The 13,227-nt window shown below is 41.4% G+C and overlaps 1 protein-coding gene across 2 annotated transcripts in view; it reads right to left on the minus strand.

Moving 5' to 3' along the window:
* Nucleotides 1-13,227, minus strand: part of CLCN4 (chloride voltage-gated channel 4) — a 49,748-nt gene that overhangs the window by 32,387 nt on the left and 4,134 nt on the right. Inside the window, exons 2-3 of one of the 2 annotated variants that reach the window (XM_026117254.2) lie at nt 925-1,076; nt 443-542 (exon numbers count right to left, since the gene is read on the minus strand). In XM_026117254.2, coding sequence (XP_025973039.1) covers nt 443-542; nt 925-1,068 — 244 coding nt within the window. In that variant the 5' untranslated portion in view covers nt 1,069-1,076. Of the gene's footprint in view, nt 1-442; nt 543-924; nt 1,077-13,227 lie in introns of those variants that run through there. The other variant, XM_026117271.2, reaches the window with a different exon arrangement.

The raw sequence follows: 13,227 nt of genomic DNA on the forward strand, positions 1-13,227 counted from the left end.
AAAGCTTCCCTTTGATCATACACAACCACCATCTCTTTCTCCACATCATAATCATAATATGCACTTTCTCCATATCATAATATGCACTTACAGAATTAAATTAACTGAAGACAAGTTAAAAACCATAACAAATAAAATTTACTGATGTGACTCAAAGGTTGGGAAAGTCAAAATAGTCCATCACGGGTAAAGCACTCAGATACATATTTCCAAAAGCAATAGAAAATCCCTTTATTTGTGAATAACATTTTTTTCTAGGTCACTCAGCAAGACACTTTGCAAGTGAGTGTTTTCATTAAGTACTATAACTACATGGATGCATAACGATCTTTTAGCTTGAAACATCAGCACACAGACAGTGAAGGAAAACAAGAAGCAGATGGCACAGCAGCAAATCTGGGTGAGATGGTTTTGCACACAGCTCTAACTAACAGACACATACCTGCCAGTAGTCCTATGAGAAGCATTACAACCCATCCTGACCAGGCATCAAGCAAACTCTTGATGAACTCCCATATGGATTCCTTACTTTTGCTTGTAATCTGAAATAATATATATAGTGTATATATATTTTATACACACACACACGCACGCACGCACGCATGCATGTTACTGATTCAGGCTGACACAGTTTCACTATACCATGTTTACAATGAAAACTATTTTACTTACTGCACAGTTCCTCAGCTCCCTACTCCCTCCAATCCCAATCACATATAGAGATGCGCCTGTTCATTCTGATTAAGTGACAGAGAGCATTTTCATATTGACAAACTCAAGACAAACCACATACGTGTTTTCATAAATCCTACTTGAATTATACAACCAGGTAGGAGGCAAGAATTCTGGAAACTTGCTTGTTTTTCCACAGTTAGGATGACTGTAACTCAGGGGCTGTGATGCATTAAAGCCCATTCCCTTTACCTTTCTGTGCCTGTCAGTGTCACGTGATTTCTCTCGCAGCCAGTCAATGGTGTGGAAATCTTCATAAGTCCCAACGTCAGGGAAGGGCTCATCCAAAAAATCCATCAGGTTGCCAGAACCATTCATGTCTCCTGCATTAACCATATTAGGGTCTGTAGGTGGGGGAAGAACAAACATTTCAATAAATCCATGTAGCTCTGCCAGACACTTCAGAATCAAGTTTTCCAAAAATCCCACAACAAACCACAAAGTCAAGTTAGCCTCGGTCAACACTCCTAGGAGGCACTTATTGAAATTTATGCAATGCCACTAAGAGAAGTATATTGCTAAAGACTACTCCAATGGCTTAGCAAACCCTTAGAAGCACATACAAAAAGCACAGCGTCAAAGGGCAGAATTACCAGCTATCCCAAAAACAGAGCCCCAAAACCCAGGATGGTTCAAGGGCTCCTCTGTAACGATACATCCTGATCACATGCCTGAAAAAGTGCTCTGCCTGCTAGGAGGTCATCTAGTAGGCAAGGTGATTAGCTCAGAAAACAAATGATAATTCACTAGAATTTATTACTCATCATGGCAAATCAGAATTACACAGCACTTACATGGCACTGCTACTCATAATACTACAGTGTTGTCTGTTTTTTCCCTGCATTGACATACATTTCACCCACTGCTCAAAACGATTCTTTTAAAAGGCTAAATTTGAGAACAGAACATATCTACTCCAGATAGGGTCTGGAAAGGCAGTATCTTCAACTTTTCTTCTCAAGGGCCAGGAGCAGAACTACTGTTGGGGGAACCTGGGTGGTTACCTTCTGTCTCACAGACCAACATACCTTATTTGCTTTTAAGAAAGTAGGAGGAGAAACAGCCACCACATGTCCTACTAGAGCACAAGAGGAAATGTAAAGATAACCAGCCCCAAGCTGTAACAGCCAGCTTCCAGAGGGCATTTGATAGAAAGGAGATTAGAGTAGGCTGTGAAATAAGACACACTGTAGAGCCATTAGAGTCACTCTAGCAAGCAGGCCGAGAGGACATTTTCAGCCCAGAAGTTCCTGGGGAGATGGTCTCTGGGTTTACAAACTTACAGATATGGAAGAACTAGAATATCCATGCCCGTTGCTCTGAAGCCCTGCAAATTCTACCTAGTTTTTACAATGATTATAAGCAAAGCATAAAAACATTAACTCAGAACCACCATACCTTTCTCTCCCACAGAGACCTCAGCAACATCTGGCTAGGTGCAAAAGTGACATAGTCTCCTTTACTGAAAGGTCAGGTCCCAAAGTAATCACTAATATGACAGACTCCAGAAAAGGCTGATATCATGCCTGATGAGAGGAGCCTTTATTAGCATAAGAATCTAGTGAAAAAAGTAATTTAGGCACACAGGGTTGGATCCAACTATCCAACATTAGCCACTTGGCAGTTTGGTGTCTAGACTGTAACAGCCATCTAAGCTGCCTCTAGGGACAGAGAAAGATGTGTTGCTCTAAAGAGCAATTAATCACATCCATCCTAAAACAGGTATCTAGGAAATTGGGTCTTTGGGAGAGTATCCAGGGTGTGTAATCTAAAGTGGCTAGCTTAAAAGTGGCTAACTGCAGATGAGGATAGCATGACATCAACACTAATACGCAAGAAAAAAATGATGATGGATACAGACTTTAGGCGTTTTAGAGAACCAACTCTGCAGAGTCTTTAACTCCTTGAGAGATACAAGATAACTTTTGCAGGTGACTGATAAGGTTAGTACAATACAAAATACTGTGACCTGTATTTTTCTTCTGATATAGACATGGTGATTTCATATGTACATAGTTTGGATCTTTGAATCAGCAAAGATGTGGCAGATAAGTTTTAATCAACCGTCCATGAACCCTAATCTGTTGCTATGCTCAGCCCTCTTTATTTACTTCTTTTTTTCCCCCCTTTAATTTTTGGCTGTTCTACTTGAATCCTATCCATTTAATTTTTTTCTCTGGTGGTGATTTCAGGGATATAACAAGTATCAATACTCGGCTTTGTGAGTGCCTGCTTCTTTGCACTCTGCTGGATAGGACTTCTTGGACTACACAGACAATGGGCTCAGCACAAGCAGCTGAGAAAAGCATTATCTTCCAGGCAAACAGCAGGTCACTATTATAATTTTATAGAAGCACTTTTAAGTGCGGAAATCAAATAATCTCCAAGCACCATGGCTTGTTTGTCTGAAAGAGAAGCAAGCAAGGGAGTCACAGCCTGGGGAAGGAAACCAAATGCGGAGCAGGTGTCTCATGCAGCGCTGTTTGAGTGCAAATAATCTGCCACAGGACTGACACAATTTAAGAAGCAGCAGTTAAAAGAAGTGACAATTGAAAATAACAGTACTTAGCAAAATAAATGAGAGCACAGTCCTACATTTCCTAAAGGAAATGAGAGTCTGAAGGTGGGATGCTGTGGCTGATACCAGGTAGCTGAAGTTGCAACTGGATCTTGACTTCAGTGTCTTGTAAACCATGACTGAGAACTGGAACAGGAAGCTGAGACCAGGTGAATGGATTAGACCATGCTATTATTTTGTACCACTGTGCTAGGAAGACTTTGCACTGATATTTTGCAGGCCATTTACTTCAACCAATTATTTCTGCATAGTGAAGAAGTACCTGCAAAGAATATGCAGTTCAGACTGCTTGTCTGCATCTAGGCAATCCCCACTCCCTCCCCCCATAATACAAGCAAACTTCTGGAAACTGATGTACTGCAAGTATTGGCCTTTTTCCTTAATGCTGTGAGAAAACTACCCAAAACACTGGTTATATCACATAAAAAAAGCTTTTTAAGTATGTTGCCAAGGCTCAACACATGACAGTATTGTGATGGATAATACTAGGCCAGACCACAAGTATGTAGGATAATTACAATCTCAGCCTGAATCTACCCAAAAATACGTGCTACAGAAGATGTTTGGGGAGAGAGAAAAGTCCTAGACACCACAGGGCCATGGAAGACTTAGAAAACAAATTTTGGACTCTAGGTAGCTTTCTGATACTTTGGTGTAGAAATTGCAGCTGTATGATTATCAGCCTTAAACTTCACTTCAAATACCATACTCTTAAAAGTAGAGATGTGATATCACATTATGAAAGTCCCAGTTATAGTAAATAAATTCTGGCTATTGCAATTGTGAACTGAATACTACAGAGTTCCCATCTCATGTCCTAAGTGCAAAGCACCAGATACATTTCTTTATTTCTCTTTATTTTACATTTATCTATCTCACCTAACTTAGGCTTCTGAGACAAAGCATCTCTAAAGTTTATTTCAGGATGAGCTAACTTGTCCTCTAGAGATGCTTGTTCCTCTCCTGGCAGTACTGAGCCTAACACAAATAACTCAGTCATAGATATTTTAGTTTAATGCACATAGGTTAAGGGCAAATGAATCTCATCCAAAGATGGATTGTAGCCAGGTGTACTGGAGCAATCCACTCTGATTGATGGCAAAAGCATGAGCATTACTGATGTGAGTTGTCTCATCTAACATTAGAAATCTACACTAGACTCTAACTAGACACTGGAATCTAGACTCCTTTCATAGCTGATGAGGAGAGAGAAGCTCTTTTCAGGTGCAATTTAGCTGATGTTTTCAGACATCTACTTTAGAATGAGGTGAATTATTCCCTAACAGTGCCAATTTCCATTCACTGATTGCAGCCGTCAGACCATAAGCATCCACATCCCATCAAATGAGTCTCACCCTAACAATCCAAAAGAAAACATTGCAACACAGATACATGCAGAATTAGTAAGGAGTGCAACTCTTAACTATTCCTGCTGCATGAACATCTAGGAGATCTGGATTCTCTGATAAACTGTACACTTTGAAAAGTCTTGACTCTTTCTACATTGCTGGGTAACTACTTAGCATATGCATTTTGTCCCTTTGTCGTTCTTCATCTTAGATGTCCTTGCTGTCCTTTTCACTTTTTCAGGTGCTGATTATTTGTGTAATAGCAAATGTTTCCTACTTAGTCCCCTATTCTTTTCCTAGTAATTTCTGGCATTCCAACAGCTTTTCCTAGGGCACACATCCAATGTTTTCATTAAGGAGTCTGCTATAACTCCAGGATATCTTTAATGAGAGACAGTGGCTGGTTTGGAGCCTATCATTTTATGTTCTTTTAGGGTCATTCTCCCCATTACTCTGGCTTTATTGACTCTGGCGTATATCTGCTATTTTATCCCCTGTGACTTAATATGGTGAGATCCTTCTTCAGCTCTTAACAGTAAGCTTTCATTTTTACTGAATAGTTCAGTACATCTAAAACTGAGCATTTTTTCCCAATACTCTAATAACTGTAAATAGATTCTTGCTAAAAGCCGAATGAGGAAACAAAGAAATTCAACTGAACCAAGTATTTCCTCAACTCAGAGGGTTCCTTCCAGGAGTCTGATTAGTGAATTTCCCTGGTTTTCCACCTATCTTAGACAACTGCTGTCCTGTAGATGGAGCAAGGTCCTAGCAAGGATCGATCCACAAGAGAGGCCGTGGTGCTAGACTGGGGATTGAGCGTCTCCTGACTGCCCCTAGATGTCTTCCAGAGACCTTGGGTCAGGTCAACCTGACATTCACTCCCAGATCTCCCAACTAACTGCATTTGATGACTGGTATTTTAAAGTCAGAAAGAAGCAAACACTGCCCTACAAATGCTGAGATGTGGCATGAGAGAAGCTGGAAGTAAGGATAAAAGATCGAGCACCAGGTTGAGTCCATGAGGCTTGATAACTGTAAGAAGCCAGATAATTTAAAAGTATTTAATCACTGAAGCCTCCTATGAAAACAGGCAAAAAAAGAGACTAGTGCCTGCAAATAGGCCCAGGATACTAACACAGTGAGCAGGAAGAGGTTGGGACACACAAACAAGCACAGTAGGTACCGCACGGACTGCAGTTCTACTCTGTTACATTCACTCGTTTTTTATTATTTTTAAAGGACTAAAAGGTGGTATTGTTATTATATTTAAGGACATGTTTTTTCTGCAGGTGTCTTAGTGAGTAAATTCATCTTCTCGTGATTCGGACCAGCTGTATGACACACTGCAGCTTGGAGCTAAGCTTTATGGAAGAGTGATAAATTACATTTATAATGGAAATACTGACAACCTCTCAGCTTTATAGCACTGTTGCAGCATGTATGAATGTAAAAGCCATAGAAAGAAGAGCTATATCAGTGAATTGACGTTCTAGGTTTTACGTTGACTGATCTGATCTGAAATATATCTGACATGGCAAGCACAGACGAAAACGTCCCATGGTTCACAGAGGCTGAAAAGTATACTGATGGGAAACAACCAGCTGAACAGCCATCAAAGCAAAAGTCTTGGCCTTTGCCTATTGCTGGTAGACCTGCTAGTTCCATGCTACATTCTCTTCATCCTGTTTTCTGTTTTAGTTGGACGCATTGCACTGAAGCAGGCAGTAGTCTTTTTAATGTAATTCCAACAAGTTTCAAGTTACTTTCAACAGATCACAGTTACTGAATTATTTTAACACCTAAAATATTTCCAGTGGATGAGCATCCACCTATATGCTTTTATCTTTATGCTGCTTTCCTTGAAGATAGTAGCGTGGGTTTTACTATGTGAAACATAACAATATAAAAGCAGTGATGGATCTCTCTTTCAGTGACTATTCTGCTATAGCATAAGGAAGAAATAAATCTGGAAAGAGGCTGAGGGAAGAAAGGGGAAGCCTAAAAGAGTGTTGCAAGTTCCTTAATTCATATTTGTTTGGCGTGACTTTTCCAGGACATCCAAAGCATCATCTATTCCATTTCTACCAAATGTGGCATGAGTTAGCTGACACGCAAAAGCAGAATTCAGTGTGCTTCAGGGCTTTCTATTCTGTGGTGCTAATATACATACAATGTGAAACCGGGGGAGGTTCTACTTCACATGCAAGGCTTTTTAAATGATTTACAGTCATTTTAATCATCACACCACCAGAAGTGAACACACCACTGATCTGAATGGGTGGTCAGATAAGTTTTGCTCGTACTATGTGATATGACAGCATGCACTGCACAGTGTAAAGGCAGGGGGAGGCAGTGAAAACCCCCAGGACTTATTTTTCATAGGATCTGATTATGAACAATGTAATCTTACCATTTTACTAAATGGCAAAAAAATCACAAAACTCCTTCATAGTGATGGATGATTTGTCACACTCTGGGGCCTTGATATTTACATTGACTGTTCTGCGTACTGTTAGCTCAAAAAAGCCAAACATTGTGTTCCAGTTTCACGGCCATGAACACTTCTTGCCACAAACTGCTCAGTGTGACTACTGTACTATTTCCGTTTCCTGGCACAGACCCATTGTCTCAACCTACAGTCATGAAACACAATGCTTCTGCTGCCTAGTGACCATAATCTTTGTAGACCCTTCAGAGGTGAGATAGAGTTCATACACTTTCAGGCATACCCTGCCTACAGCCTGTAAGGGATCAAACCACAGTGAGACCTGGGTGCTCTACCAGACTCCATCAATCCTCCATCCCAAGGGAGTTACACCTAGTCATACAGATGGAAACAGAGAGCTCTCCAATTATAGGCCTTGTTAGATCATTGGGAGATCACTGCTGTCCTCAGAGTAAGCTAAAGAAGTCAGCATTCAGAAAGAGGTTCAAATGAAGGCCTCACAAGTCAGAAGAGGATATTGTTGAGGGCCTGTGCAGGAAAGTGATCTCAGAACAGAAAGCAGTTACACAGCAGTCCTCCAGTATCACCTAGCAGGAGAAAATAGGCGAAATAGTGCAGAAAATCAGTAAGCAAAGTTATTACAAGGTCACTTTGAAAGAGATGAATAAAAAGTACAGTGAAAAGATCAGGGATCTGAAGCAAATAACTTTTGGAGAAGGGGCTGGGAGAACTAGGTTTGTTCAGCCTGGAGACAAGAAGGTGAATGGGGAAATGTAATTCCACTTCCACTATCTAAAAGGGGGCTATAGAGAAGACAGAGAAAGACTCTTCTCAAAGGTGCACAGTAAAAGGTCAAGAGGAAATGGTCACTAGCTGCAGCAAAGGAAACTCCTTTGGGATGTATGAAAAAAAAAAAGGGGGGGGGGGGGCAGAATTCTCCACAGTCAGACTGGCTAAGCACTGGATAATGCTGTCCAGAGACCTTACATACACTCTACCCCGGATGAATTTCAAAACTTGACTGGGCAAAGTCCTGAGCAACCCCATATAACTCTAAACTTGGCCCCGCTTTCAGCAAGAGGCTGGACTAGAAGACCTCCAGAGGCCTCCCTTCCAACCAAATTTTCTGATGATTCTCAGTGTTTGAGGATACACAGTACCAAAGTCAGTCAAAGGAACAGAACCCTTGGGGATCTCCAAGTCCAGTTTGACAAGGTGGATGCTTTCCAGCTCTGTATCAGCATGTTATTGTTTATGTCTTGTTCATGTTTAGAACAGTCCCTATCCGAGTCACCTCACCAGTCAGCTTCCAAAATGTCAGTTACAATAGTTTGCATCTAGATAGGCTCTATGATTTCAAGGCCATGCTCTCAGATATGGACTGTCCAGATCAGACGCATTTGTTCCAATTTTGCAGGCCACGTTAGATGAATCAACAAGGACATTTCTGCTTCAGAAGGGCAGAAGGGTCCAAAAAGAGGTCAGGGAAGTGACAGGAACATATGAAGATGAACAAGCTATCCATAAAAGATAGCAGCCTTCCGTGGGTGGCGATGGATGCGCAAGAGGAAATAAATAGTGTGGCTCTAGCAGATGGACACAGGTTGCACTGCAGCTCTCTGTGCTCCCACCAAACCTACTCATTCAAAGAAAGGGTTGGATGAGCTGAGGAAACAGAAAAATAATTTATTCCATTTTCTTAGATATTGTAGATGTCAACCTTAAGAAATAGGGCTGCATCCCAATCTTCCAGTGTAGGCGCTAACATGGTTTTCTACGTAAGGTCAGCATATAAACAGCTAATGATGTCATGCCCTTGCAACAGAGAGATGGTTTAAATCAAAGATGTTTAGAATTTGTTCCAAATACCATGAAAAAGGTATTCAAAACTCATATATCATTTATACGTATCAGCGTTGGTAGAAGCACTTTGCAGACACCTGTAGACAAGAGTGTACGAGGATAAACAAAAAGGGATGAAATAAGGGTTTGAAGGTCAATAGAATTTTATTTTCTTTTTTAAAGAGACTTAGATTTACTCACCAAATTGGTGGAGGAAAAAAGACCCCCCAAAAAACAACTGTGTAAAAGTCTACAGTAACAAAGAAAGTCGAGCAAGAAAAGGCTGTGTCTTGCTGCCTCCAAGAAGAAAAGGGACTGAAGCCAAGCCATGGCTGTGGCCATTCTTAGCCTTTTACTTTCTATGTAGAACATTTCATAATGTTCAAGTGATGATATGAATAACCAGATAATGTAATTCAAATAGTTGTTTACGTGATTATTCCAAAAATACCTGATTTTGTGAGTATCATGTAGTGTAGCACCACTGGGATCTACACTGCCATATACTGGAGGTGAAAAGAAAGGCCTCATATTTCATTTCTTAGTTTCTGTCACTTCTTCGATATTTAGAGATAAAAGATATTTGTGTTAAGTTCCAGAGTCTGAATCTCAAAGTATTATGAAAACTAAGTTGTCCATATCTATGATACAGGAAATCTTAGTTTTTGTTTTTTTTTAAAAAAAAAAAACTTCCATATCAAGAACTAACTACACATATGAGCAGATGATCTAATAACAGCTATATGACATCTCACTCCACTCGGTATATAGGAGACAGTTAAAGGGTTATGAAACATTATTCTAAACAAGAAGCAAAATGCTATCAAGTAATGCTATACAAGATGTCTTTAGAAAAAGCAAGCAAGCTGAATTACTGGTGAGTTAAACTGGCAGTTTTCTGCAGGTTGAAAAAGATCCACAGACAATTTGAGACTATTCATTTTAAAAGCCTCAGACTGAACAAGCTGGTTGATTAATTATTTATTCTGTCTTGACAATGTTTTTTGAAAAATGTTAAAATGGCCTTGAATTAGAGCAAGGTCCTCTTGTCAGAAACTGAAACAACCTCAGAACCCGGTTACAGGTGATTTTAGAAACATAATAAAGCACATAGGAAGTAGAAAACAGTTAAATTGGGAAAATACAGAGGGAAAAAGGGATTAAAACTGGCAAATTAATTTCTTATCATTCTAGGATTAACTGCAGGGCTCCCATACTTGAGTAAATAATACAACAAATTTCTACCACTTCCCAAAATACAATAGCAGATAGGCTGCAATGTCTGGAAAATTATTTTAAAATATTGCAGCATTTTCATATATGGCTCTGTTACCACAGTTTCCTGCTATGACAGGACAGGCAAGCTAAATACAGTAAATCTTTGATGTGTAGTTTTACCCCAAGTAACCTCTATGGAAAAAATTATGAAGCCACAGCAGAGCTCAAAAAACATAGGGCATCAGATCATAGGGGAGATGTCCTGGAAGAAAGGGCATGGGGAAAACATTTGGGATAAAAGGTGGAAAATCGAGGCACAAAAGACTGCTCCAGACTGAACCACAGTCTCCAAACATTAGTTCTCAACTGCTGCACGTGCTAATGGCACGAGCACAGCAGTGACAGCAGAGCTGGCCAGAAATGCAGGCAAAGCGAGGCATGGAGGGGCCCAGCACACATGGCAGCTCAAAGGCCAGCACAAGCTGTGTCCTTGGCAGCACAGTGGGAATGGGAGTAAATAACAGACTGCCAGGACTGCCCTTCCCTTTTTGGCAACAGGAGCAGCAGTAGTAGCAATTCATGGCCTGATTCCCTCTCTCCTGTCCTTCCCCTGGGAAGCCTCTGAATTACGAAGCTTCCCGCCTCCAAAGCAGGATCCTACCTAGGTAACATATCGGCTGCAGCCACTTTGTGCTCTCAGCCTGCTCCCCGCTCTTTCCCAGGTTATTTTTCCCTTTTGAGGCAAATTCCTTTTGGTGGGAAATATCCAGAGTCTGGTCTCAGTTTGAGTTTTCTTGGAAAGTTTGAGCAAAATTAGTTCAGTTCAATTATGTCAGAAAGGGAAGAAAAGCCCAGCTCTTTCCCTGCAAGTTCCAAGTGGAAGTTTTGCACTCCCGTCACTCAAAATCGGCACAGGGTAAAAATGCTAAACTTGCTTTTCTTTGTTGTTTCCAGAGGGTCTTAAAGATCCCTCCAAAAAATATGGTTAGTTAATGCCAGGGATGTAGAAGAAGCACGTGTGAAGTATTGCAGGCTACAGAATGCATTTCATTCACATTTTTCAGGCTGAGCTGAAATATCTTTGTTAAAGGATGCCCCTCTGCTAAATCTGCTCTGATTTAATTAGCTAAAATTCAGAAACCCTAGAGAATGTTGGGTAAGAAGCTAGCATTCAGAAGACAGGAGATTTTGGAAACCAGGCTATCAGTTTAGTAGTATGTATAGCTTCTATCCCTCAATTTCCCTATAACTCCCTTATACACAAAACAAAAAGTGACTTTTCCTGGGTCCAGTGGCTATTGGAAAAGCTGTTCTTGCTGCCACAGAGCTCCAAACCAGGACTGAAGGGACAGGAGTGCTGCACAGTTTTCTGGTTTGCACCACGCTCTGCTGAGCTTTGCAGCACTGGGTTTTAGTTCCCAGGACTGCTTTTTATCCCCTCACTCAGAAAATGATTGGATTAAGGGAGAAAAGTATGGTGCTCAAGGACTGTGACAAAGAAAAATACATTCAGAGAGAAGAGAGTTGTGCTATCAGAAGGGAGGTACCCTAGATTGTAGTTACTCCTGAAAAACTCTCCCCTCAACTGGGATCTTTAACTTCATCAGCTGTATGTCTCACTGAAAACCTTTTTAAATATTCAGCTTAAAGTAAGATTGATATATCTGCACTGGAAAAGCCAATAATCTGTTCTATCATGTCTCTTCTCATGACTCTAGTGGAGGCAGCAAATCATTTTCATGGGGGAAGACGGCAATGTTTTGCAGTACAGGGCACTGGCTTTTATTGCTGTCCTTGTTGCTGATCTGCTGTGCATTTGCAGACAAGTTACTTCAAATCTCTGTGAGGAAGTTACCCCATCTGCAAGACCGGGAAACCCTTTCTCTGTGATGTGTACGAGAGCAATGTGTTAAGTGTTTTATGAATAGTTATCTATGGTACTCTTGCCAGAGTTTTCTATTTTGCATAACGGTGAATTGTGTGTGATTTTTGTTTTTTTCTGGACTACAGACTACAAAAGAAATTTGAGAAAATCCAATAGTTTTTTCTTGTGTATGTATGCATGCACCACAAACTGATTAGACTCCACTCTACAACCTGGTTCTGTTTCACTAAGCAGAAAATCAACACACACATACACCTTGGGTGTCTTGCATGCTGCAAACTGATGGCAAAAGCAAACTGGACAAGGACTGGTACCTACAGGCATTATGTTGCTGTTTGCAGGTCATGCACCAAGCCGAGCTAAGAGCAGGTCAGACTCAGGAGAGGCTTATGCTCCATAATGCTAGCCACCAAAACACCTAAGTTTTAGTTACACATAACGTGATGCTGAACTGCACATTAAGCACTAGTGGTCTCTATGGGACACACCAAGGGACAACAGCATGAAGCAGTCCAGAATGTGCTCAGCAGGACCCACACACCACACTGGAGAGCCCCATCCAGGTCCCTCTGCTGCCGCCCTCAGCAAGGCAGGTCCAGGGTCTTCCACCCATGTTACCTGATGCCTGCTAATGTCAAATACACCAGCAGGGTTAGAGCCTCACTGCTTTCTCCTTCCCAGCACAAGCACTAGGCTACAGTCATGATCCCACTTACTTTCCTCTCCAGCCCAATGAATCTTCAACTTTCAAAATCCGCTGCCTCCAAAAAGGAGCAGCGCCTACAGTGGGGTGGTTATGGCACTCTCCTGCTCCAGGCAGACAGCAAGGATCTAATGATGGGGCAAACCTTTCACGCCGACACCATCTCCTCCTCCTTGTCCAGTGATGTGTTAAAAGGCACCAGCCACTACCTTCTGCGGCAGAAAGAAGGGCACCGCCAGAAACCAATTTACACAGGTGCCCAGAGTGAAATTAGCCAAACATATCCTGGGCCTCTGGATACCCCTGCTCTGTCAAGGCTGAGACAATTCCTGATGTTCCCAGGTGCTGAATGCTAGGTCTGCCCACCACACCTCCACATCCAAAGCTGAGGCACCTCCCCAGCCTTGATGCTTCCAGGGTGGGATGGCTCAGAATGAGGATTTTCAAGGTCATGCTTTTAGATACTAAGGA

Source organism: Dromaius novaehollandiae, chromosome 1 (genome assembly GCF_036370855.1).
Source record: "Dromaius novaehollandiae isolate bDroNov1 chromosome 1, bDroNov1.hap1, whole genome shotgun sequence".
Classification (NCBI taxonomy): Eukaryota; Metazoa; Chordata; class Aves; order Casuariiformes; family Dromaiidae; genus Dromaius; species Dromaius novaehollandiae.